At 36.1% G+C, this 27748-nt stretch overlaps 1 protein-coding gene across 2 annotated transcripts; it reads right to left on the reverse strand.

Annotated features, from left to right (window-relative positions):
• On the reverse strand, positions 1 to 27748 carry LOC144962587 (uncharacterized). 2 transcript variants are annotated; one of them, XM_078895670.1, is made up of 11 exons: positions 27365 to 27748; positions 22905 to 22984; positions 13692 to 14320; positions 13051 to 13201; positions 10130 to 10261; positions 8802 to 9031; positions 6195 to 6352; positions 5009 to 5056; positions 2908 to 3021; positions 1493 to 1603; positions 1 to 234 (listed from the first exon to the last, which is right to left on the reverse strand). In XM_078895670.1, exons 2-11 carry the CDS (start codon positions 22964 to 22966, stop codon positions 64 to 66), a joined length of 1806 nt encoding a protein of 601 aa, XP_078751796.1. In that variant the 5' UTR covers positions 22967 to 22984; positions 27365 to 27748; the 3' UTR covers positions 1 to 63. The 2 variants fall into 2 exon arrangements, with proteins under 2 accessions (XP_078751796.1, XP_078751795.1); XM_078895669.1 differs by lacking the exons at positions 22905 to 22984; positions 27365 to 27748 and adding an exon at positions 16473 to 16678.

Here is a 27748-nt window from a genome sequence, read left to right on the forward strand (position 1 = left end):
AAGTACACGTCGCGTGTATAGAATTTACCTTATCCCCCCCCCCCCCCCCCCCCCAAAAAAAAATCATCTCAACGGACAAAGCCAGTAATACAAAGTGCATGATTTGTAGGTTTGTCCCTTTTTCGTGGCTTTACACCGGCATCGATATTGCACTCGTGAGTTGGTTTCCTGTGTGTCGAGATTCACATCCTCCATACCCATGAATGTACAGAAGGCAAATAACACGAAATGATCCTGGAATGATGATGAAAAAGAAGGAAAATAACATATTAGATATTCTGGGTCTTAAATTATATCAATGTTATATATTGTTTTAAAAAAAGGAAAGGCTCCATCACCCTCCCCATACAAACAAGCAAGAAAAAAAAAGACCAAAATTAAAAAAAAAAAAAAAAAAAAATAAAACAAAACAAAAACAAAAAAAAAAACCCCACAAAAAAAACCACCAAAAAACCACCAAAAACAAACAAATAAAAAAAAAACAAAACAAATACAATCAAACATACAAAAAACCCCAAAACAACAACGTTAAAACAGGCCAATAATTGCGTTCGGCTATCAGACCCTGCTATAAAGTGCACCTAGGCCGTGCTGGTTTAACTCGTGACAATTGAATTTGTAGCCAGAAAAATGAGACTTGTGGAAACGTTTTTTTTTCTGTCATTAAGTAGAAAGAATAACAATTCTTAACTAGCTAAAAAGTAAATTAACTCTCTTCTTACCAGCCATTTTCAGAATTTCCCAATTTCCCCCATAGGGTTATCAGACCTGCATATAAGTACAAGTGGCGTGCATGGAATCTACTTTATCCCCCCAAAGTCATCTCAACGGACAAAGCCAATAATACAAAGTACATGATTTGTAGGTTTGTCCCTTTTTCGTGGCTTTACACAGGTGGAGCACACACACAAAAATAGATTTTGCTTACTTAAACAAGTCCATTCTATACATAGGTCTAATATTATTCATCAAAAAATGAGCTCTACAACACGGTGTTAAGTTAAACAAAAAACTTGCGCCCTTACATCACCTAGGCATTCCACGAAGGAATATATTATATAATGTATCAAAACATGATGTTTGATGTCATCAGGAATCACCCATGTTGTCCAAAGGAACAAATTGGGGGTTGATAACCTTGTCCAAGGAAAAGCAACAACAAAAACGAAAGTGCTTTAAACAGGGCTCGGACCCGGGACCTTCCGGATAGCAGTGCGATGCCCTAACCACACGGCCACTTCGCCCCCGAGTTCTTATTGTTAGTCAAAAGCATTTCTTCAAATTCTATGATGTACAAAAGAACTCAGAATGAAAAATAATTGTTGTTTGCATCGTAACGAATGTGACGATTTTCCTGTTGTTGGCAAGGAAAGGGTTAATGTTATATTTCTAATCTTTTAAACCTAATATTTTTGTACTTTTACATTATTCGCTTTATCCCACATAATTCTGTTTTAAGACGGTTGGTTGCATAATTGAATTGTAAACCAACCTTGACTTCTTGTTGGTCTGGTTTGAAGCTTGTCTCGACGTGAATTCCTTTCGAGCTCAATCTGGTGATGGTGGAATACTTCATTTTGCAAGATGAGAGGCTCTGTACGCCCTGTGGATTGTATCATGATTATTATTATTATTATCATCATCATCATCATCATCATCATCATCATCATCATCATCGTCATTATTATTATTAATATTATAATCATATATTATTATTATTATTATTATTATTATTATTATTATTATTATTATTATTATTATTATTATTATTATGTATGATGAATAATATAATAATAATAATAATAATAATAATAATAATAATAATATATAATTATTATTATTATATTATTATTATTATTATTATTATTATTCATTTCTAGGTGTTTGTATATTATATTGATGAATAATAGACAGGTAGATAACCATGCCTCTCGGACAATCGTCATAATGTAAACAATGGCAGTGATTGGTAAGCAGCAAACTACACAGGTTTTACTATCGATGGTATGTGTTACAGAAAAATATCCACTGCTCTACCACTTTATCGATAGGGAATGAGATTAGTGGAAGAGTAGCGTCCCTTGATTGGACGTCACCCATAATCTGTGACGTCACCGGCGGAAAAGTTATTAGAGAGAGAACGTCATGTTGGTTGTGCGCATGCGTCTCTCGTCCTCGAAGCCGTCACTCTCTAATAACTTTTCCACCGGTGACGTCACAGACTATGGGTGACGCCCAATCAAGGGACACTACTCTTCCGCTAATGTGATAACTAGTCAATCATCTGGCGGTATAAAAACAATAACAATGATCAGAGAGAGGTCGATTTCATTCACGTTACTGTTTATAAACAACAAACTATGTTTGTTCGATCAAGCACGTGTGAGGATTTGTCACAAATTCTATATTTTGTTTGGCCAAAAATCTTTTTGTTAATTGGATTCAATAGTCTGATGTCACGTCGCCCAGCAACGGCGGCCATCGTGGTTCTAAACAAAGAAAATCGGTACTTTTTATTCTTCATGCTGGCTAGAGCTTTTCATATGCCTTGTGATCAGAATGTGTAAAAGTCAAAGCATGATCAGATTTACAATGTTTTTTCCCCCTCTGGATACGCTTTTATGCTCGTAGGAGAAATATTTCATAAGGGCGTCCGCCATTGTTCCGATAGTTTAGAGCCAGTTACTAAGTTACCATGCGTCATTACGAGGGAAGTGACGTTACGATTGTTGAAGCGTATTGCACCAGCTCGTTGATTTACATTGAGATGTTGTGTTTATGGGTAAAAGAATTCACACACACACACACACACACACACATGCACACATACATGTACATATACATACACACCGTATCCATTCGTTTTATCATAAATTGACATCGAAACTTGTGATGAAAATAACAAACCTGAGGTTTCAGAGAGACACTGATGTTGTTAATTTTTGAGTTAAGCTGAGATGCTAACACAGCATTCTGGGAAGCCAAATCTTTCTGACGAGAGTTCAATTGGTTCAATGTGGCCTGTATGGAGTGAAATTTATAATAATTTTATATCCATATGACGCATTGAGGGCGGAAACGTTCAAAAATTAAAAGAGTTAAGTAAAGACTTCAAACAAAGACAAGAAGCAAACAATACTTTTTCCTAAAACAGTCCAAGCTTTCTGTCCTCTATCAATGCCATCAAGCGAAAATCAAAATTAGTTTCATAAACAACAATCCACAATAGTCAAATAAACAGGAAATCACTCTCACCACACTTTCCTTGATCCACACAATCAACAGATCTAACACAAAGAACATATAATATAATAATAATACTGTAGGATTTTAACGTGATGAGAAACTCTCAGAATGGGACCGATCTATATTACCTTTCCATGTGCTGGAGGTCATTGGTCACATTGGAATATGTGCTCAAAATTACCCACATAGTGAAAAGTGTTCACAGTTTGAGAAATATCCAACATCACAATTGGTCATTTTGCTCAGCGGGATTCATGGGTTATGTTTACAAATTTCATAAAAACAGCAGCTTGTTTACATTTATTGAGGCGGGTGGTTGGATGGGAGCATCACCCTTGAATCATATACCTATGATGTTCGCATGGGTGTACGATCCGATAGTGATGTCGTTTCTTCTTCTCTTTACTAGCCTATCCTGCTTCTTTGGTTTGTGATTGTATTTTTGACAGGGGATATTTTTTTTCTGTAAATCTTCTGCCTGTTTGTTCTTGGTTATTTATAATTTAGCTTATGATATCTTTAGGTTATGATTTTGATTTACATTTGTACTATTTTTGTTAGATTGCTTGTTTTTTTTTGTTTCAGCGGTCTCTCATATAACCTCAATTGTGTTGGAAGAGACCTAAAGCAACAAACAAACATTTATTGAGAAATGTCCAATCGTTGTACAGCAAAAATCATGTGAACGATGACTAGGTTGGACATGAATATAGATCACTCCCATTGATGTATTGCATTTAGGTAGAAAACTCATAACATCCACATAACGTACCAACACACAAAACAATGTGTGTAACCTAAAACGTTTATAGTCTATTTAATACTAACTATTTAGTGATAACTGCTCATAAAATGGCTCGTTAAAAACAACAATAAAGACCAGAAGGACGTCAATTTCGTTCCATCTATAGATAGTATGCGCTTTGCTAAGAAGCTCATAACATTGCCATCCGGAAGTATAACGGACCAACACACAAAACTGTGTGTATCCATGAACGTTTATAGTCGGGTTAATACAGTTCAGTGATCATTACTCATAAACGCGGATGGCAAAAAACAATAACAAAGACCTGAGTGACGTCATCTTCGAAATATCTATAGAAGTTGCTTATAGATAGAATGCGCTTGGCCAAGGAGTTCACAACATTGCCATCCGGAAGTCTAACGGACCAACACACAAACTCTGTGTAACCATGAACTTTTATAGTCTGGTTAATACAGTTTAGTGAGAACAACTCACAAACGCGGATGGCAAAAACAATAACAAAGGCCTGAGTGACGCCATCTGCATACTATCTATAACTTTTATCTGTGACTGTTGCCCGTAATATATGGTACAGTGGGCGACGAATAGCTCGCGCGCTGGTCGATTTTCATGTATTGTTTTTTTCTCGGGTCGCGTATCCAACTCTCTATATCAAATGCGCTTAAGTCGATTGCTGGAATAACTCGAATTTTGTCTCCGGGGTTCCGTCGACATCGGTATATCCATCATCCCCTGTGATAAGAAATGCTTATCAAGGATCAGGTTCATATCTTATACGGAATATACACATAAGATGTGTATTTGAAATGAATTTCATGATATATTATGTTGTTTAAGAAAAGTCTTTTGGCATTAAACACTTCGATAATATTGTAAAGACTTTTTAAAATGTGTGGTTATGCATTGAAAAGCAGATAGATTTCTTATTTAGTTTTTTCTTTATAAACGTTGATCCAATGCAGTTGGACTGTTAACTTCGGACAATTTAAAACATACCTCTGTTTCGTTCTTTTGACTAAGAATGGTTTCTTTGAGTACGATATTCTGCAAAAAATGAGTGAAAAAAAAAATATAAAGATTGATTGTGAATACTAATCTGTTAGAAGTCGTAGGCTGTAAAAAGTATTGTGCAAAATGAATTAAACAGCTTTGAAAAGAACTAGATACCAAACAAGGACGTCTTGGGCTCAAAACCCTTCTTCAGCCAATAGCAAACCACCCCCAGCAAAAACAGCAGTAGCAGTAATAGTAGTAGTAGTAGTAGTAGTAGTAGTAGTAGTAGTAGTAGTAGTAGTAGTAGTAGTAGATGTAGTAGTAGTAGTGTAGTAGTAGTAGTATTTAGTAGTAGTAGTAGTAGTAGTAGTAGTAGTAGTAATAGTAGTAGTAGTAGTAGTAGTAAGTAGTAGTAGTAGTAGTAGTAGTAGTAGTAGTAGTAGTATAGTAGTAGTAGTAGTAGGTAGTAGTAGTAGTAGTAGTAGTAGTAGTAGTAGTAGTAGTAGTAGTAGTAGTAGTAGTAGTTAGTATGTAGTAGTAGTAGTAGTAGTAGTAGTAGTAGTAGTAGTAGTAGTAGTAGTAGTAGTAGTTAGTAGTAGTAGTAGTAGTAGTAGGTAGTAGTAGTAGTAGTAGTGTAATGATGTTGATGGTTATGATGATGATGATATGATATAATAATATATAATAATAAATAATAATAATAATAATAATAATAATATAATAATAATAATAATAATATAAATATAATATCATAACATCATCTATCATCATCATCATCATCATCATCATCATCATCATCATCATCATCATCATCATCATCATCATAATAATAATGGTGAAAACTTATATAGGTAGTGCTGTAACTCCGAGACATCAGAATCTAAGCGCTTAAATTACAAATTACTTTTGCCGGAACATAATCACTCGCTCTCTCTCTCTCTCTCTCTCTCTCTCTCTCTCTCTCTCTCTCTCTCTCTCTCTCTCTCTCTCTCAGACACACACAACACAATACAAACCAGACGCCTATAATATTGCTTCTCAAATCATCTACTATGACCGAAACAGATAAGTTTTAATTAAGCGAACGTTTAAAAATAGACAAAGATTCTTTTTCACGACTGCTCTGTGATAAAGCGTTCCAAATGGATTTCAATCAACGTTAAAAAAAATCCCAAACAAAACAACTTGCCTCCAGTTTGAGGTCGTGCAGTTGAGACTGGAGCTCAAATAAAAGACTCCTATCATCAAGGGGCTTTGGATATTCTTGGTGTATTTGTTCACTTGAGTTCACTCGGTATCCATGAAATTGAGGCATTTCCACAGGATGGCCAGCTTCTTCATTGGACACTGAAAAGAATGGAATCATTTCATTTGTGTTTGATATTGAATAATACGCTTCAACAGTCGTAACGTCATTTCCCTCGTAATGACGCATGGTAGCTTAGCAACTGGCTCTAAACTATCGGAACAATGGCGGACGCCCTTATGAAATATTTCTCCGACGAGCATAAACGCGTATTCAGAGGAAAAAAGAACATAAACCTGATCATGTTTTGACTTTTACACATTCTGATCACAAGACATATGAAAAGTTCTAGCCAGCATGAAGAATAAAAAGTACTGATTTTCTTTGTTTAGAACCACGATGGCCGCCGTTGCTGGGCGACGTGACATCAGACTATTGAATCCAATTGTATTCATAACATTCATTGTCGAAATGAAATACTTGAATAATTCATCCAGTTTAAAATCATAGTAGACTAAAGTCTTTAGTGTTTCATTCGTCGGGTTTTGTTGATAAAGGGGAAACACAAAATGTCCAAATCGTCTGTTTTCGGTTATTAGATTGAAGCTTCCATTCTCAATTTTCTACTCTTATTCATTGTTAAATTAGAAACACTTTCAAGTTAATAGGAATATACTTTATTCACCAGTTAACTGCCCTCTGGAAAAACTAGTATTTAAAAATGTGGCCAGAAAATTCGTCATTCAAATATCGATCACAAAGTCTCGGGTTTGAAAGTTTTTGTCATTTAAATCGAGTTTTTTTTTCTTCAGAATACAGCAGTTAACTAGTTATAACAATATTTGACAAGCTCATAATTAAAACAATCAGAAATTTGAAATCTCCCTGCTGTTCGAAAATAAGAATCTATAGATAGATCGAAGATGACGTCACTCAGGCCTTTGTTATGTTTTTGCCATCCGGTTTGTGAGTGTTCTCACTAAACTGTATAACCAGAAATATTAATAGTCTGGTTACACAATTGTGTGTTGGTCCTTAACATTCCGGATGGCAATGTGTGAACGCCTGGCAGCGCATACTATCTATAGACAACTCATTTTCCTGAATAAAACGCTCAAAGTTCAGTAATGTTTCATATTTTTGAACCTCCATTTAATTTTCAGTGTCACAGGTACTTATGAGCAGGACTGATAACCGAAAGCAATAAACCAACAGATTTTTGAGCAATCAAAACACGGGATTTATGACATACCGTCAAGTCCGTTCTGATAAACAATAGATCTGCTCTTTGTTATTGTTTCTAGACGGTTTGTTGTGTGATTAGTTCTCGATAGATTCGCCAAATCAGACTATAAAAGTTAAACACAACACATAGCTTTCTGTGATGGTATAATTGATCAGGTGTTTCAACGCTAGTGAGTATTTTACTAAAACGCAAACCATCGATTGCTTATCGCTTAGTTTAGCACCAATTTTTGGCCAATCGAAACATGAAATTTGTGACACACCTTTACACGTGTCCGGACAAACACAGTTGGTTGTTTATAAACAATAACGTGAATGAAATCGACCTCTGGTATGTGTCTAAGTAAAATACCCACACTGTTCTACCGCTTGATCAATAGATAGTTCGAAGATCAATCAGGTCTTTGTTATTGTTTTTTGCCATCCACGTTTACGAGTAATGCTCACTGAACTGTTTTAACCCGACTATAAACGTTCATGGATACGCACAGTTTTGTGTGTTGGTCCGTTTTACTTCCGGATGGCAATGTTATGAGCTTCTTAGCCAAGCGCATACTGTCTATAAACCAACACAGAAAACTATTAAACGTTTATAATATGTCCGAGAAAATCGTGTGATAGCTAGTCACCCGCCTGGCGGTATAAAAACAAGAACAATGATCAGAGAGAGGTCGATTTCATTTATGTTATTGTTTATAAAAAAACAACTATGTTTGTCTGAGAACATGGGAATGTGTGTCACAAATTCCATCTTTTCATTGATCAAAAATCTATTGTTTCATGATCATTAAACTTTGATGAAATAAATAAGACACAGCACAGAAATTGAAGGGGTGTTACTCAATCATGACCACTGCAGAGATCTTTTATTACTGAGTTGCCTCACTTAGACAATTAAAGTTAAAGAGATAACACCCCCTTTTTCTTCTTCTCCTGAACGGTTGTTACATAACAGCTACAATGGTGCAATGCGACGTTGACGTCTTTGCTAAGTTTCTCGCCTCCGGACTTGTAGGTCACTGATTCGATCCCGCTATGGGCAGTGCAAATTTGAGTCCATGGAAAACTCTCTCTACACACATCCACTCAACGTGCCTAGGTTTAAAAAGAGTTCTTGGCTGGCAACAGTGTTTTCTGTTGACATATTTTGCAATAACGCTTTACAAGCCGCATGTCTTGTCCAACATGTTAAGTGTTGCTGTTGACTTGGGGCTCCTTTGCAAATCGCATCGATTACATTTAGGATAAAGCACTTGCTCATTAAAAAAAAGAATTTGAAAGTTAAAATACATCATGTCAACTTACCTTTCACAATGAGTAAAGAAATACTGATGGCCAGTGACACAGTGACGAGAAAAAACAGAACCAAAAGAACAGAGGTAAATATGCAACAATCTTTCCTCCTCTTTTGTTTCTTCTTGTCTGGTTTGACCAGTGGCGTATCCATCTCTATGGGTGTGTAAGGATTGGGGGAGTTCGAGACCGGTCCTCCATCCGCTGTTGTTGGGGAGATTCGCTCCTGCGCCGTGAGAGTTCTAGAGAAGATGATAGAGAAATTATTTAACGCAGGCAACAGCGCGGCAACTACAGCAGCAACAGTGGCAGTAGTAGTTGACAGTTTACCATAGATTAAGTTTTATTTTTCAAATAAAGATACAACACGAATATTGACTGCAGAATACAACTACAGCTGTAGTTGGCAATGGACGTGATAAGACAGCAAACAAAGCTACTCGTGTCTATTGTCCGTGACAACACTGTTAAATCAAGCCCACAATTGCACTCGGTTATCAGCCCTGCAAAATATGCATTTTGGTTAAGTAACACTCAGAAGTATTTGATATGTGACTGTTCTTGTTAAAACGGTATTATGTTGTGGCGAACCTGATGCTTAAAATTGAATCTTAAATTTAACGTTTAAAAATCGAGTTTAAAAAAGAGAATGAGTGAATCTTATTATTTTGATACGAAATTCAATTTTTACTTTTAAAAAAAAGTAGTACTTCAGAGCCTCTGAAATCTCGATTTTCACGATCGGCCGATCAAAACTCTAATATAAAGTCTACATACGAGCTTTGCGCACAATGTTTATTTAATTTTGGACGGATCAGACCTCTGATGTCGTCGTTGGTCTGATCCGCCCAAATAAAACACGGTGCACAAAGCTCGTATATAGACTTCTGAGGTTTGATCCGCCGAACGTGAAAATCGAGACTTCAGAGATTTGATCCTCCGAACATCGATATTAGACGTCTATATATAATTTTGTGCGGGAAAACAAGCTTTACAAAACATCATTAGGATTTTTATAAATATCGCATAGATCTGGGGTTTTCTTCATTTTTTTTGATTCTACAAAACATATTATCTGAATGAGAAAAATGTTTATTGTGAAGCGATGTGGTCTTGTGGAATGACACTCGCCTTCGGACCGAAGGTCCAGATTTCGAGCCCCGCTAAGAGCGGCGCGTAGTTGAGCTCTTTTGGATAGTCTCTCTTTATTCACAATTAATTGCATCGAAACCTGGCAAGGAGAGAGTTTAAGATATTTATCTATTTCTTCAGTTACTGTCAGAAAGAAAAAAATCAATTACGTAGTCAGGGCTGGAAAAGTGCGAGACCAATTTGCTTACTGAGTTTTAGGCTGGTTACGTTCTTCTTCAGTGCTGGGCCGTTTGGATCCGTGGGAAGAATTGGGCAGGATTCGAGCCTTCATAGAATCAGATTTTTCCTTCGAGCCAAGTTTCTTAGAGGTGACCTTTTTCCTATAATTAGACAAATGTTTTATTTATAGACAGCATTTCATAATAGAATATCAAATGTAATAGGGGACAATAATGTGATGTCAAAATACTGGTTCCAATCTTATCGGAAGTGTGCTACATACCTTATGCAATTGATCTTCTGGTTTCAGAGTGGTGCATCTTATTTTCTAGTCTAAATAAATACTGGATTTCAATAAAAGTTATCCACTCTCGCTCTTTTACGCCACGAAATAATCATAAGAATCTGCTTTTAATCCTGCAACTATAATAAGTATGGCCCTTTATGGTTCAATATCAAACCCTTTTCATCACACTTCCAAGGAGTTTGGAACCGGAAGAGTAAAATGTGTGACGTCACGACTTCTCTGCCTTATTAAAGTAATCTTTGATAAGACAACCAGTATTAATGGCTATGTTGTCTTGTGGTATGACACTCGTCTTCGGATTGGAAGGTCTAGGGTTCGAATTCCGCTCTGAACGGCGCATAGTTGAGTCCCTGGAAAAAGCTCTTTACTCACGTTCTCTCACTGGACTCGGGTGTAAAATGAGTAACTAGCGATAACAGCGTTGCATATCTCCGAAAAAATTGTAATGTCGCCTAACAAGCAGCATGTCTCATCCTCCATGTTAAGTGTTGCCGTCGGCTAGAGACCCCTTATAAAGCGCTATAATATTATTATAAATAATAGTCATTAGTGGTAGATTATCCTTACGTGGAGAGTCATAGTAGTATTAGCATTAGTTGGCTTTCTTCTTGACTTTGAGGCCTTTCGAACAGCAGTCAAAAAATGCCGATGTTACCGGCCAGGAACTCATGAGCACGGCGAGGGAATGACGGTGAGTAATAGCCAAGGACAAACTCTGCTCATAGCGGAACTCGAACTCTGGTCCTTCCGGCCCGAAGGTGAGTATTATAATATCACGACAGCACAGAATTTTTGTTTTTTCTCTTTCTCTTGGATATGTACATAGACAGTAAATGTAGCAATGAGTTTAGGTAAAATACCCATCACATCCGCCAGCCGGATATAACTTACCAACACACAAAACTATGTGCATCCTTGAAAGTTTATGGATGGCAAAAAAAAAAAAAAAAAAAAAAAAAAAAAAAAAAAAAAAAAAAAAAAAAACAACAACAAAGATCCGAGTGACGTCATTCAATCTAAAGCTCGATACAAGGACTTGTCTTTTGTCGTCTAATATAAATAGAACGAAGTTAACGTCAATCGGGTCTTTGTTATTGTTTTTTGCCATCCGCGTTTATGAGTAATTCTCACTAAACTGTATCATCCAGACTATAAACGTTCATGGCTACACATAATTTTTTGTGTTGGTCTGTTATACTTCCGGATGGCAATGTTTTGAGCTTCTTTGCCAAGCGCACACTATCTATAGATATAATGAAGTTGACGTCACTCAAGGCTTTGATATTGTTTTTTTGCCATCCGTTTTTATGAGTAATTCTCACTAAACCGTATTAACCGGACTATAAACTTCACGGTTACACATAGTTTTGTTTGTTGGTCCGTTATACTTCCGGATGGCAATGTTGTGAGTTTCTTAGCCAAGCACACAGCATCTGTAGTATGCGCTTGGCCGAGAAGTTCACAACATTGCCATCCGGAAGTATAACGGACGACCACACATACTATGTTTAACCATGAACTTTTATAGTCTGGTTAATAGCGTTTAGTGAGAATCACTCACAAACCCGGATGGCAAAATACAATAAAAAAGGCTTGAGTGACGTCATCTCCGTTCTATCTATAAGTGAACGAAGACGACAGTCTGACCGAGTCAATCCTTTGCCATCGTTATGTTATAGCCTGATACTGAAATCCAAAAGGACTGGCAGTTTGACGTCATCATTTCGTTTTTGCACCGGCTAGTGAGTTGTCGTTAGTAGAGCTCATGGAAACAAGTTATTTCATTGGTTGAACTATTGAATACAACTCATGATTTGTTTTCTTTTGTGGCAAAAGACTGGCATTTTGACGTCATTTTTTGGTCAGTATCAGGCCATAACTTTACGAAGGCCACAGTCAATCGGGATTTCTGAACATGAAGATATTGACTCTCAAAATAGCGCTATCAACTTTCTGTTTTCGCTTTCATATAGTAGTGTACCGATATTGGAATGCGCATAAGCGCATAGAGAAAAACATCGTCATTGTTATGCTCTAAAGAAATGCTGTTGAAGGAACGAAGTTAATATCACTCAGCTCTTTGTTATTGTTTTTAGACAGTCTGTTAGTGACTAGTTCTCACAGAATTATATCAACGAGACTATGAAGTTAAAGTTTGTGTGTTGGTGTGTTTAATCTGGATGGGGGATATTTTGAATATTTTTCCTTAACGCATTACTAAGCTAACGAAGGCTTCGATCTGACTCTGAAGATGAAGGTGGCGTCTGTCAAAATCGCACTATCAATAATACGCTTCAACAGTCGTCGTAACGTCACTTCCCTCGTAATGACGCATGGTAACTTAGTAACTGGCTCTAAACTATCGGAACAATGGCGGACGCCTTTATGAAATATTTCTCCGACGAGCATAAAAGCGTATCCAGAGGGGAAAAAAACCCATAAATCTGACCATGTTTTGACTTTTACACATTCTGATCACAAGACATATGAATAGTTCTAGCCAGCATGAAGAATAAAAAGTACAGATTTTCTTTGTTTAGAACCACGATAGCCGCCGTTGCTGGGCGACGTGACATCAGGCTATTGAATCCAATTCTCTGCTTTAGTTTTCATATTGTATAGTGGAATCGACTATGACTTTACCTCCATGATGCAGTTGTCTTCTTTTCGTTTGTGTAGATATCGATATCCTCGTAATGTTCCTCTGCAAATGTGGACAGTCGAGTCCTGAATGGGCTGGGAACGGCCAAGGTGGGCGATGGGGTGTCTTTCCCATTGTCACAGTCATCAACGCCTGATTAGGAAGACAGATTTTGTGATGAAGACTGACGATGGCGATGATAATGATGATGGGTGGATATATGAATGATGATGATGAAGATGATGGTGATGATGATGAGGATGATGGTGATGATGATGATGATGATGATGATGATGATGATGATGATGGTATTATGTCCAATGGAACCAGAAGACGGAAAGTGACCTGACAGTAAACATTAGCGATTTGTACAGTATGGAATTAAAATTAGGTTTAATATGACTTGCGGCGAAGTTAGATTAAGAATTGTGAACGAGCTGAGCTTATGGGTGCGCTATAGAGTACTGGCGTCCAATCCAAAGGATATAAATCAATTGCTTTTATCCGTTTCACACTATAGAAACCAGAATAAACTACGGCTCTATTGGCCTCATGACTCTGAAGGATTAACCCCCCCCCCCCCAAAAAAAGACAAACAAAAAACAAAACTAAGAACACTGTAATGTCTTTAAAACAAGCTCACCTGAATCAAACCTTTGAATAGGTCGCCTCGTTGCCTTTGGTGTTCCCGTATATGGGTTTTCATTTGTGATACCAGCACCTTTTTTGGTATCTTCCATTTCATAACTTATACGTTCACCAGACGGCCCGACGTATCCGTTCTCTTCATGACGAAAGTCAGGATTGTCTACTGCAGCAGTGCCTGTTATTCCCCTCAATTCTATCTTCGTGTTCGCACAGGGTGAACTAAGAATATTATTTTCACTTTCTTCAGTACAACTAAATTCTTCTACCAATGCCGGATTGAAAACCTCAACAGGTTGGACGTAGCCTCCCTTTTCATATTCGATATCGTGTTTTGCCTTTTGTGGAATGTCTTTAATATCCAAACTTCCTCGAGGGAATTCTTTACAAAGGCTGTAACCCATGTCGGCTTCCAGGAGCGCGCGCTTTTGTTTGAGTTGCCTCCCTTCGTTGAGCCTCTTTGGTGGTTGAAGTTTACTAGGTGACAATGGCGTGTCGTCGTTTGTCGTGGAAGGAACATGGTTGATGTATTGAGGTGGGTGGTTGGCGTATGTGTCGGGTTCTGAGATGATGCTAATTGATTCGACAAACTCTGGACTTGCGACCTCGTAACCCACCATGTCGTCCCTAGGAAAATAAAACAAAGAAAATTTTTTGTTTGTGCCTTTGTGGTCTTGTGGTATGACACTTGCTTTCGGATCTGAAGGTCCTGGATTCGAGCCTCGATCGGCGCATAGTTGAGGAAAAGGCTCTTTACTCACATTCTCTCACCGTACTTAGGTGTAAAATGGGTACCTGATCGTTAACAGCGTTGTCTCTGTCCGAAAAAAATTGTAATATCGCTTAACAGGCGTCATGTCTCGTCCTACATGTTAAGTGTTGCTGTGGGTCAGGGACCCTCTTGAAAAGCACTTTGAGCACGTGTAGTGGATATTTCGTTATATAAAAGCTCAAGCTCAAAATTAAACTCATATAATAGCAAATGGGCACCTGGCGGAGGACTATTGAAGAGGAGATGAACGAGGCTGGAAAGACATGGAATGTGCTGAGCTGGCTGGCACAGGACAGAGATGACTGGCGGAACATATTTGTAGCCCTATGTTCCACCTAGAAACCAAGAGGATAAGTAAGTAAGTAATATCAAATGTGTCTTAAGGTCTTCATGTCATATTTTTTGCAAAAGAGAAAAACTAAATTTGTTTCGGTTACCTACTATGATTGCAAAGCCATCTTTAAAGTACAGTTACATGCCGAATTCGATTGTAGTCTACGTAAATTTATATCATATTAAGAAAACAAAAAAACCCCCCAAAAATACAATTAATAAACAAGAATAACAAAACAAAAAAAAAAATAAATAAAAACAAACAAAAAACTAAAACAAAGCAACAACGAACCCCTACCCAAAACAAAGAACAACAACAACAACAACAACAACAACAACAACAACAACAACAACAACAACAAAATAAAACAAAGTAAATAGAAACCCCCCCCCCCCCCATTCTCCGGATATTCAGGACACACAAATAGATTGTAAATCAAGAGAGCAAATTGTAATACATACTCGTACAATAACATTCCAACAGACAAACAAATACACACACACACACACACACACACACAATAACACTCAAACACACACATACAACCACACACAAACATACACACTGATTGTTCTCGTGTTTATTTTTCACCGTTGTAATGAAACTTTAACCTGAAGCGAGGAGTGGAGTAAGTACATATTTCATTAATAGTATACATTATATTATGGGTGTTTGTGATTCATAAGTGGCCTCGACTAGTCTTTGGGAATGTGTCATTCATTTACACGGAAATAGTGATGACTCAAATGAAACTAGAATGATGACAAATCAAATTATTATTTAGTCTATTTTTTATGGAAAGACACGAAACCAAAACCAATGCCATTATTGCTATGCGTTTAGGTAAAATGCTAACAACATCCGCCAATCGGATATAACGTACCAACACATACAACTATGTGCAAACTTGAACGTGTGTAGTCCGATCGACATAATTTAGTGGTAACTAATCACCAACATGGCTGTCTTTAAACAAAAACAAAAAGCTGAGTGACGTCAGTTTCGTTCGTTCTATAGGTCTATAGGTAGCGAGATGACCGACCGAGTGGATAGGGCATTGGCGACGTATACTTATTTGAAGGACTGATAACCCAAATTGTTATGGGCTCAGTGTTGTAAATGAAATACTCTCAAACCAATGCAAAATGTCCAATACAACAATGTTAAATCAAACCAATAAGCGTCCTGTTACCAGACCTGCAAATATGAGCACGTTGGGCATTGGACTCACACCTGTAGGACTGCCACCGTTGCACACTCATAGCTTGACATTGATCGAAAAAAATTGCTTTACAATGCAAGGTTTATAGTCTGATTGGGTGAATGTACTGACAATCAATTACCCAACTGCCGTCAAAAACTAATAACAAGAGCTGAGTGACGTCAAATTCATTCACTCCATAGAGACTGCTTATCATTATAGTGTGTATACTGATTATATTGATGCTATGCATTCAGGTAAAATATTCACTTGTTTTACCCCCCAACTGAGTCGTAACACATACACACACACACGCACACACACACACACACACACACACACAAAGCTACGTGTGACCTATAACATTTATAATCTGTAAAAAGGATTTTACTGAGAACTAATCACCCAACTGGCTGTCTAAAGTCAAAAACAAAGAGACGAGGAACGTCAAATCTATCAGTTCTATACTCACAGACAGTTAAAACTTGGGTTTTCCATCCCTTCTCTAACATTTGAATCGGCACCGAATGACATAACTAATTCACTAGCAGAATCGGTGACAGAATCCATAGCCGAAATTAAAGCGATAAAAATATAATATCATAATGCAATTTTCATTATTATTGATGCACACATAATGTTTGAAGTTAAACTCAGAAAAGGTTACAGTCAAACTATTATAATGATCAAGCCACAGGCATGTTTAGAACAAAATTCATGCACAAGATGGAAAGTTTTTACTTCCTGGTAGCAGAATTCACCGAAGCGTGACGCCTCAATATTGCGAATGCAGTGAGCTAAAACATATTTAATTGTTTATTGAAAAATTGACAATGAGAACCGGATGTAAAAGCGACGTGTGAGACATACCCATATAATCATTATAATTGGTCTAAACTATGTATTTTATACCCCAACACTTTTAACACCCCTTTGTAATATAAAAATTACAGATAATAACCACAATTGGATTCAATAGTCTGATGTCACGTCGCCCAGCAACGGCGGCCATCGTGGTTCTAACCAAAGATAATCGGTACTTTTTATTCTTCATGCCGGCTAGAACTTTTCATTTGTCTTGTGATCAGTCAGAATGTGTAAAAGTCAAAACATGATAAGATTTATAATGTTTTTATCCTCTGGATACGCTTTTATGCTCGTCGGAGAAATATTTCATAAGGGCGTCCGCCATTGTTCCGATAGTTTAGAGCCAGTTACTAAGTTACCATGCGTCATTACCAAGGAAGTGACATCACGACTGTTGAAGCGTATTAAGAAACAGAGATATAAGGGTCTTTCTACCTTATGCATTTGTTTTTTTTTTGTTTGTTTGATATTATAGAATTATATCATATTTTCTTGCAGTGCTGTTTGTAAAACAATTATTTTTATTTACTTTATTTCAAACACACTATGTCTCGAATTCGCTGACAGAGCCCCCAGTCTTTCGTTCCAATAAGATTTATCTTGAAGTTGTCGTCGCTTTTACACCCGGTTCTCATCGTCAATCATTTAATGATAATAATAATTTAAAAACTTAGAGTAGAAAAGACTGGACAGCTTTCACATGAAACAACTCAGAAATTATGTCCTCAACATCCGATACCCAACAAAAACTAGCAATGAAACACTATAGAGTGAACGAAGATGACGTCACTCGGGTCTTTGTTATTTTTTTTTTGCCATCCATGCTTATGAGTAATTCTCACTAAACTGTATTAACCAGACTATAAACGTTCAAGGTTAAACATAGGTTTGTGTGTTGGTCCGCTATACTTCTGGATGGTAATTTTGTGAGCTTCTTAGCCAAGCGCACACTATCTAAACAGCAAGTGCAATGAAATTCAGATTTTAGAGACGCAATGGAGACTTTTCGGTCATATACTGAGTTGAGTTAATGATATTACACCAGCAAATAAACCCATGAACGCAATTTTTCACAACATCTGGGCAGGATAAATACAAAGGGAGACCACCAATAACAATCTACACTACACAGTACTGAACAGGACCTCAAACACCTTCAACTCAAATTACGAAAAAAGACCTTACAACCCTAAGAAATTTGGGAGAAGAGCGTGAAAAGTGAAGGGACTTCACACAGCAAATCAAAGGGGCAGCCGAGGCGCCCCAATTGGACGTGTTTTTTATGATGCGAAAGGCGATACGCCAGTAAGTAGGTGAGATGTCTTTAGATAGAATTAGGCTTTTTCAGAAACATAAGACTACAATTCGAAAGGATATTTGATAAAGTAACTGTGATTTAGCTTGAAAGGTACCAAACCAACGTGTACTTATTTACAGGTCTGATTAACCAACAATTTTTATGACCTCATTATCGTAACGGAGATGCTTTCAAACCAATGAAAGATATGGTCCATTACAGCAATGTTAAATCAAGTCCATAATTGTGTTTGGTAATCAGACCTGCTAATGTGTGTACGTAGGACCACTTCGATGGTCAGCGAATCAAACATCTGAAGATCCGCTTTTCACGACTGGTGGATCAAAACTCTGAAGTCTACATACGAACTTTGCGCACCGTGTTGTATTTAATTTTGGGCGGATCACACTTCTGAATCAGAGGTCTGATCCGCCCCGCCCAACATTAAACAAATCTCTCGATACCATCAATTGCAAACCCGTCCCATTCATCATGATACAACTATCATTATATTTCATTTCAGATTTCTTTTGTTCATTAAAAATTTGAAGACAAATCTTTGGTAGATCTATTAGAACTGTACATTGTGTCATGGAGATTTCTGGTCTGAATAATATATATATATATATATATATATATATATATATATATATATATATAATCATATCATATGTTTCTGTGACTTTGGTCCACGTCGTCAGTTGGCATAATAATGTCCGTAGAAAAAATGTATTCCCTTTGAGATTGGTGTTTACACTCTTGTATCCTTACTTCCGTTGTATAGTGGTGATATTAGTGCTGATGTGTAGTGACATTGTTGTAGTGTGCTCTCATTGCTTATATATATATATATATATATATATATATGTGTGTGTGTGTGTGTGTGTGTGCGTGCGTGTGTTGAAGACAAATCTTTGGAAGATCTATTAGAACTGTACATTATGTCATGGAGATTTCTGGTCTGAATATAATATATATATATATATATATATATATATATATATATATATATATATATATATATATATATATATATATATATATATATATAAATAAGCTGTCCAGCTCTTGTTTGATAGGAACTTTTCATGGACGTGTGAACTAACATACCAAATCTTATTAATGGCCTAATACTTTTTACTATTCTTTTCATGTTAAATGATGTGTCACATTTTGAGGTAGAAAAGACCATTTAGGACTCTTTAAGAAATTAATAAACATTAAGAAAACTCTTATTATAATTGGATTCAATAGTCTGATGTCACGCACGCCTAGCAACGAGCAGCTTGGTTCTAAACAAAGAAAATTGGTACTTTATATTTTTCATGCTGGCTAGAACTTTTTCACATGTCATGTGATCAGAATGTATAAAAGTCAAAACATGATCAGATTTATAATGTTTTTCTACTCTGGATACACTTTTATTATCGTCGGATAAATATTTCATTATTGTACCGATAGTTTAGAACCAGTTACTAAGTTACTATGCGTCATCACAAGGGCAGTGGCGTCACGACTATTGAAGCCTATTCAAATTCTTCTCGGACCGCCTTTTTCGATAAAATTATGTTGAAAGGCTTTTCTTTTCGTGATGGTTCAGACAGACAGATTAACAACTAGAGCATTCAAGTCGTATACAAACGGGTAGAGCTTGACTCCGCAACTACCAGGCAATTTTCTTCTATGAATTACTTGGGTAGTTGGGTTTATGTTAACATGGTGGAAAGTATTTTGCGATGTTATATTACAAGAGTATTAATAAAACGTCACTATTCGTTCAGTGCTACAGAATCTGAGATAAAATTACTACTCTCTAAGATCTACTATGACTACTTACTACTACTACTATACTATATACTACTACTACTACTACTACTACTACTACTACTACTACTACTACTACTACTACTACTACTACTACTACTACCTACTACTACTACTACTACTACTACTCTACTACTACTACTACTACTACATACTACTACTACTACTACTACTACTACTACTACTATACTATACTATACTAACTACTACTACTACTACTACTACTATACTACTACTACTACTACTACTACTACTACTACTACTACTACTACTACTATACTACACTACTATACTACTACTACTACTACTACTACTACTACTACTACTACTACTACTACTACTACTATACTACTACTACTACTACTACTACTACTACTACTACTACTACTACTACTACTACTACTACTACTACTACTACTACTACTACTACTACTACTACTACTACTACTACTACTACACTACTACTACTACTACTACTACTACTATACTACTATTACTACTACTACTACTACTACTACTACAACAACAACAACTACTACTACTACTACTACTACTACTACTACTACTACTACTACTACGACAAATACTACTAACATGGTATATGGTAAGGGTTGTTTAGCTCAAAGACCTTTATATACCCAGTGGAAAAGAAAAGTAAATTAAACTACAAATGTAAGTACTTTGTACTGATATCGGGGGAGTTGTGGGGGGGGGGGGGGGGGGGGGAGAGGGAATGCCAACAGAAGATAATTCAGCGATGCTCGCACTGCTTAATGAGTGATGGTTTTCTTAACGACCATTCGCCATTCTTTGTATGCAAGAATGACAATTTTGATCACTCGAAAAGCGAATTTTTATTTACACGCAATAAGATATTGTTTAAGATGGTCAATCAGCCGTCTTATCAACTTTCCTCCATTTAAGCGGAAGTATTGTGCAAACGTTAAATAAAACTTTTACTCAACGGGATCAAAACATTATTCAATGAGTATGTCTTTACAAAAAAAAGTGACAGTTTTTTCCAATGTTAAGATTGAAATAATGATAATGAAGCTAAAATTTCGAAACTTTCTTTGTCTAACTTACTCATGGTCATACACTGGGTTCATAATGCAATCCAAATTGCCTTTGAACGGGATGGCGTACAAAGATTCCTCACTAGGGTATGACTCCATTAGAGAAGAATACACTATACTTAATCACTAATACAAATTTCCGTCAAGGGAGAATTTGAATACTGATCTACACCTAAGAAAATACAGATAGTTTTGTTTAAAATGAACACAACGGCACACCGAATTTTGAAACTTATTTAAATGTCGTGACACCGGTTGTTTCGATAGACTTGAGAACTGGTTGAAATATCAGATATCAGGATTTTTAAATGGACACCGCTATCGGTATTTTATTATTATTGATGTCTTCATTTCTAAATATTGCTCGAGGGTTAACCATGTGGTCACTACTAACGACACCTGATAGAGTCGTTGACCCAAAAACAAAAGCATTTGACATACATTCGAGTGATCGATATATATATCTATATATATATATATATATATATATATATATATATATATATTATATATATATATATATATATATATCGTTTTTAATTAGATTATCAATGACCCGATCCGTTAATTTAATTTATCAAAGATCTTTGACCTGAAAGTACACTCAATATATACTATATATGCGTCTATGTGGTCTAGTGGTATGACACTCGCTTTCGGATCGGAAGGTCCTGGGTTCGAGCCACGCTCGGCGCATAGTTGAGTCCTTGGAAAAGGCTCTTTACTCACTTTCTCTCACCGTACTCAGGTGTAAAATGAGTACCTAGCCGTTAACAGCGTTGTCTTTGTCCGAAAAATTGTAATATCGCCTAACATGCGTCATGTCCCGTCCTACATGTTAAATGTTGCTGTTGACCAGGGACCCCTTGTAAAGCACATTGAGCACATTTAGTGGATATTGCACTATATAAAGCTAAAAAAGCTCAATACTATGTAGTTGCCATTGTAAAAGGCGACAATCTAAAAACCTTTGCACCAGCAACCGACTATCTAAGGTGTATCGTCTCGTAACAAAAATTAAGCGATATCAAATCTTTTTTTTTGTAAAAAAAAAGCAAAAGACCCCCCCCCCCCCCCCATCCCCAACAATAACGATCATTGATATGACAATAAGCAGTCAGCTCAATATTGTTTGATGTTAATTTGATGTTGATTGTCTATTGCTGAGTAATTAAATTGGATTTTTTTCCAAGTTTTAATTTTTTTTTTGAAAGTCCTATTTTTATTTATTTTTGCATAACCTTCTCCTTACCACCTAGACCAAAATCGTCACACAATTTACATTTTGTCTTATTCAAATTTATTTTGTATATCAAAAACTTTGAAGAATGATCTTTGTTTGATTAATAGAACATAATATTGTTGTATAGAGCTTTTTTAAGTTTAAAGAATTAATGTTTCTTGCTGGGTAAGCCTGCCATTTTGGGAAAATACTGAAAATGATCTGTAAGTTACTGTAAGGAGAGCGTTAAAATAGTTAATGTCCTACGTGTCAACGGTCAAGAATTTAGATAAATAATAAAATATCATAAATAAACTTCCCTTTATTCATCCCATAGGGGAAATTTATCTTTAGGGTCTACTCCAAGGGAAAACTGGAATAACCCAGCCGTCAGCCGCAGTGCAGCGCCGCAAATTGAGCTAAGGCGAGTGACTTGCTCAAGGCCACACAGCGCAGCGGCGGGTGATCGAACTCGATACCTTTCGGGTACGAAGCAAAGACCGTACCGCTGAGCCACGCTGCCCCTTTTTTATTTTTTTAAATTTATTTTTTTAGTTAAAAAAAAAAAGAAGATTGTTTTGCTATCAATAATATGACGTAAATCGTTAAGAAACCAACCTTGAGATATTTGAGTAGACTGCCTCCTCCATGCTGTGTGCGTCCATCTTGACAGGAGCCATGTCACAGATTCATCTTGTCTACAATTGAGTAAAGGGAAAATATTGATAAACAAAAATGATATGAACATTTAAATAGCGCATCTCCACGGATTTACTATGTGCAATGAGCATCACAATGTTTTATTTCTTACCCCGAGCAGGCCATCAAGAACCATATTTCCATTTCATATAGTTTCAGTTGCCTGTAATGCTTCCTATTTGTACTAACACTGGTACAATATATCCGTCATTGCCCAAAGCCATGTACTTATTAATATCCGAGTCTATTGAGGAAATGTGTGTAAAATGCCTTATCACAAGGACACAATGTCGGGACCATAATTTTACACGATCATTGTCACCCACCGACCATTGGCCATGCTTAACATTGCTTGAATTTTGCGACAAGACGAGCCATCAAGCCACAAAAATGAATCTATGGAATTCTAAATGGCGTATTATTGTCTACAATGAACAAATTGAGTTATCTCCAGTGACTGAAGATCCTGTATTCTGCTGTACTCTTGAAAAATATATATTTATTAGAAATTTGGCCAGAAAACTCGTCCTTCAAATATCGATCGATTTAAATGACCCTAGTCTTAGGAGAAACTGTCAAACATGGAACTTCGCTAAGTTCCAGGTTTGAAAGTTTCTCCTAAGACGAGGGTCATTTATATCGTTCGATATTTGAAGGACGAGTTTTCTGGCCAAATTTCTAAGTTTCCAGAGCACGGCAGTATTGGAGGACTCGAAATAAAAGCAAAAAAAAAAAAAAAATGTTGAGTGTCAATTCTATTAATTCATCGCTATTTGAATTTTGAAATTTCGACTTAAATAGAAATTAGGGTGTTTTGCCAGTGTACGATGGCGACGAAGAGTGGGACTGACCGTGGCCTTCGTAAAAATCATGGCCTGTCACTGGCCGACAAATGACGTTAAAAGACAAGTCTTTGGTCACAAACAAAACCCAAAACAGATCGTCAGTTGTATTCAACAGTTCAACCAACGTGATCACTTGTTTCCTTCACCACTACTAAAGACAACTCACTAGGCGGTCCACAAACCCAAAAATTATATCAAAATATGATCTTAGTGGGTTTTAGTGTCAGGCTATAGATAGTATGCGCTTGGCTAAGAAACTCACAACATTGCCATCCGGAAATAAAATGGACCAACACACAAAACTATGTGTAATCTTAAATGTTTATAGTCTGGTCAATACAATTTAGTGAGAATTACTCATAAACGTGGATGGCAAAAAACCCCCCAAAAACAATAACAATGACCAGAGTGACGTCAACTTCGTTCTATCTATACGTTAACGATGGCGACGGTCTGACACTATCCGGCTGGCACTGTTATGAATTGTTTTTAAAAAAAAGTAAACGAACAGCATCAATAGGATTCAATAGTCTGATGTCACGTCGCCTAGCAACGAGCAGCTTGGTTCTAAATAAAGAAAATCGGTACTTTTTATTCTTCATGCTGGCTAGAACGTTTTCACATGTCTTGTGATCAGAATGTATAAAATTCAAAACATGATCAGATTTATAATGTTTTTCTCCTCTGGATACATTTTATTATTCGTCAGAGAAGTATTTCATAAGGGCGTCCGCCATTGTTCCGATAGTTTAGAGCCAGTACTAAGTTACTCTGCGTCATTACGGGGGAAGGGACGTCACGACAGTTGAAGCGTATTGCTCAAGGAAACAAATGATACCATTGGTTGAACGTTTGAATACAACTCAGGATTTGTCTTCTTTTGGGGGTCGTGGACTTGTCTTCAGACCTAGATTTTTTGGTCAGTATCAGGCTATGACTTAACGAGTAAAGTTTTCTTTGAAACGTGTGTGCTGTGATGATGTATCCACTTGACCATCTTATTTAAGAAAATAAGTGTTACTCATAAATGTACACACACACACACACACACACACAAACACACACATACACATAAGCGCTCGCTCATGCGTAAACATACATACACACACCCACAGAACACTTAAGCCTGAAGTAGGTCATATGTCCATCAGTCATTGTCTTCACGATATATGTTATTTACTTTAGGGTGAAAAATGCCAGGGTAAGTAAGATCACGGTCAACCATTGCGATCTCTATCTTATTGACTGAAAATAAATAAATACAAAATAAAATTGAGAAATGATTTTGTGTGGCCATGTGATATTATGGTTTAACACTTAGGAGGGCTCAGGGTTTGATTCCTGCTCTTAGCGGCACATAGTTAAATCCTCGGAACAAAAAACAAACTCTTAACTCACATCTCTTACCGTACTCATGTGTAAAATGAGTACCTGGCCATTCACAGCGTTATCTCTGTCGGAAAAATAAATGTGATATCGCCTAGTAGGTGTCGTGTCATGTTTCGAAAGATTTTATTTCAACAGAGAGGATGTACGAAATATTTATTTATTCGTCGATCAGGTTTATTTTTGGTAATGTATTTATGTTTATATTGTTTTTTTTTGTTGTTGTTGGCTGAAGAAGGATTTTGAACCCAAAACGTTCCGTGTTTGGTATTTTGTTCTATTTTGAAGCTGTTATATTCATTTTTATTAGTTTTTACAGTCCACATCTTCTAGAGCAGCTTAGTATCACAGACAAAAAATAACTGAGCAGCAGTCACGTTGCAACGCCACATAGTAGGCAATAAAGGCTAAATTTCTTGTTTCTTTAACAAGCCGACAAAAGGCAGGACTCGAACCGGGACCTCCGGGAGTACGTGCAATTCATTTTACACTCCGCGACCTACATTTCGCCCTAAAACTAAAATAGCATTGCCTGTTACCGAATACCGATATTTATTCTGGCTTTATGTGAATACTGATGGTGATGACCAAAATGTGACCGCAACGAGGAATAAATAAATACTGTACTAGGAAAAATTCGAGTTTTTATTTTTGAAAAAAGTCCTTTAGAGCAAAGGAGCGAAAACTTGCGGAGTTTTTTCCGATTACTATTATAGTTTTAAAGGGACAATAATAAATGCCTGCTACTCTTTGGATAGGACAAGGAGCTAATCGATGGTAAAGTAATTTCCGGTCACTACAATGCATTTTGGATGAATACATTACATAAAAAATATTTCTTGGTGAAAACCATATGATTTTAAAAAATCAATTATCTGATTTTGATAAGAAGAATTTCTTGTCGAACACTCATCGTAGTCAAACAATTGAAACAAAAAATGAGTGGCACATTTTTGAATAATAATAATAATAATAATAATAATAATAATAATAATAATAATAATAATAATAATAATAATAATAATAATAATAATAATCATAATAATGAAATTTATTTATATTGCGCCCACTCTATACAATAAAGCTCTAGGCGAATAAACATTAATTAAAACAACAACAACAACAACAACAACAAAAAAAACAACAAAACTTATGTTTAAAGTTCATATCTAGAAATAAATCATTAAAAAAAACCATGAAATAATAGTGCTCAACTTTTTGATAAAAGGAGCTATTTATATAATATTTCAAGTGTAATTATGATCAAGAAGCTGATTATAATTAAACTTGAAATATTATATATAAAAATAAATAAATAAATAAATAAATATATATATATATATATATATATATATTATATATATATATATATATATATATATATTTGCTAACTAAGAACACTCAGTTTTTCGCCAAGACGAGCGACCGTTTCAGTTTTTACTTAAAAGAACAAAATTAAAAAAAAAAATTCCATATGTGAAACATTGACAGAGACTTAAAAATATACTTCTTTAAAAAAAAAGTAATGTTTAAGCTTTGATTTAAAAACCTCGACAATTAGTGCTTCACGAAAAGCTCTGGAAAAATCGTTCCATATTTGAGTAGAGTTGAAAATGATCTCCCATCATAAAATAAATAATTTGATTTGTTGTTTACTTGAAGTTTAGTGTGGTCAGATGAAGACCTTAGGATTCTAAAAGGAACTTAAACATTTATGAATTCATTAAGATACCTAGGTGCTACTGAACCATTAAGACATTTAAAGCAGATAAGTGTGATCTTGTATTCAAATCTGTCTCTCACTGGCAACCAATGCAATTCAAACAGAATGGTCGTCATCAATAGTCGAAAACTGTACTTCTGTAGGTAAGAGACTTAAATAGAAGTTACCTCCTTTTAATTTTAGTTATCTATAATACATTGTTGACGGGTCCCCGATATAATGGTTATAAATTTAATTTACAAACTTCACACAATACCTTGTCAATCCGTTATCAAATTTACTTAGAAACCACATTTAATAAACAAATAAATTAGTAAATAAGCAATAATCCATGACAGATTCACACAATTCTCTTGTACACGGAGTCGACTGAACTCCAATCACGGAAATTCACCTATAAAATTATATGCATTGGCAAATATTACCTTGTTCAATATCCGCTCTTTTATTGACATAATCGCCTTACAACAGAATGCATTTAGCTGGTCGTGTATCCGTGAATATACCACACTCACCTAAGGATGTCTGAACGAACAAGTAACAAAGTAAAATATATATCATCGCCTCTGACTTTACATAATAATAATATAACAAGGCTATTTCAGCACGATTACTCAAGAGAGTATAATTCCACGAAAATTCTTTACTAGGTACAAAAAATATCAAACTTTTCCTTTGTTATAAATGAATGTTTTATGAAGCAATATGCCTTTTTAAAAATACTTGTCAAGCAATAACAATGATATGAAACTGTTATGTGCTTGTAAATAGGATGACACAACTCGACTACTGAACGCTCACGAATCCCC

Source organism: Berghia stephanieae, chromosome 1 (genome assembly GCF_034508935.2).
Source record: "Berghia stephanieae isolate SIO BIC M18660-M18661 chromosome 1, UCSD_Bste_1.3, whole genome shotgun sequence".
Classification (NCBI taxonomy): Eukaryota; Metazoa; Mollusca; class Gastropoda; order Nudibranchia; family Aeolidiidae; genus Berghia; species Berghia stephanieae.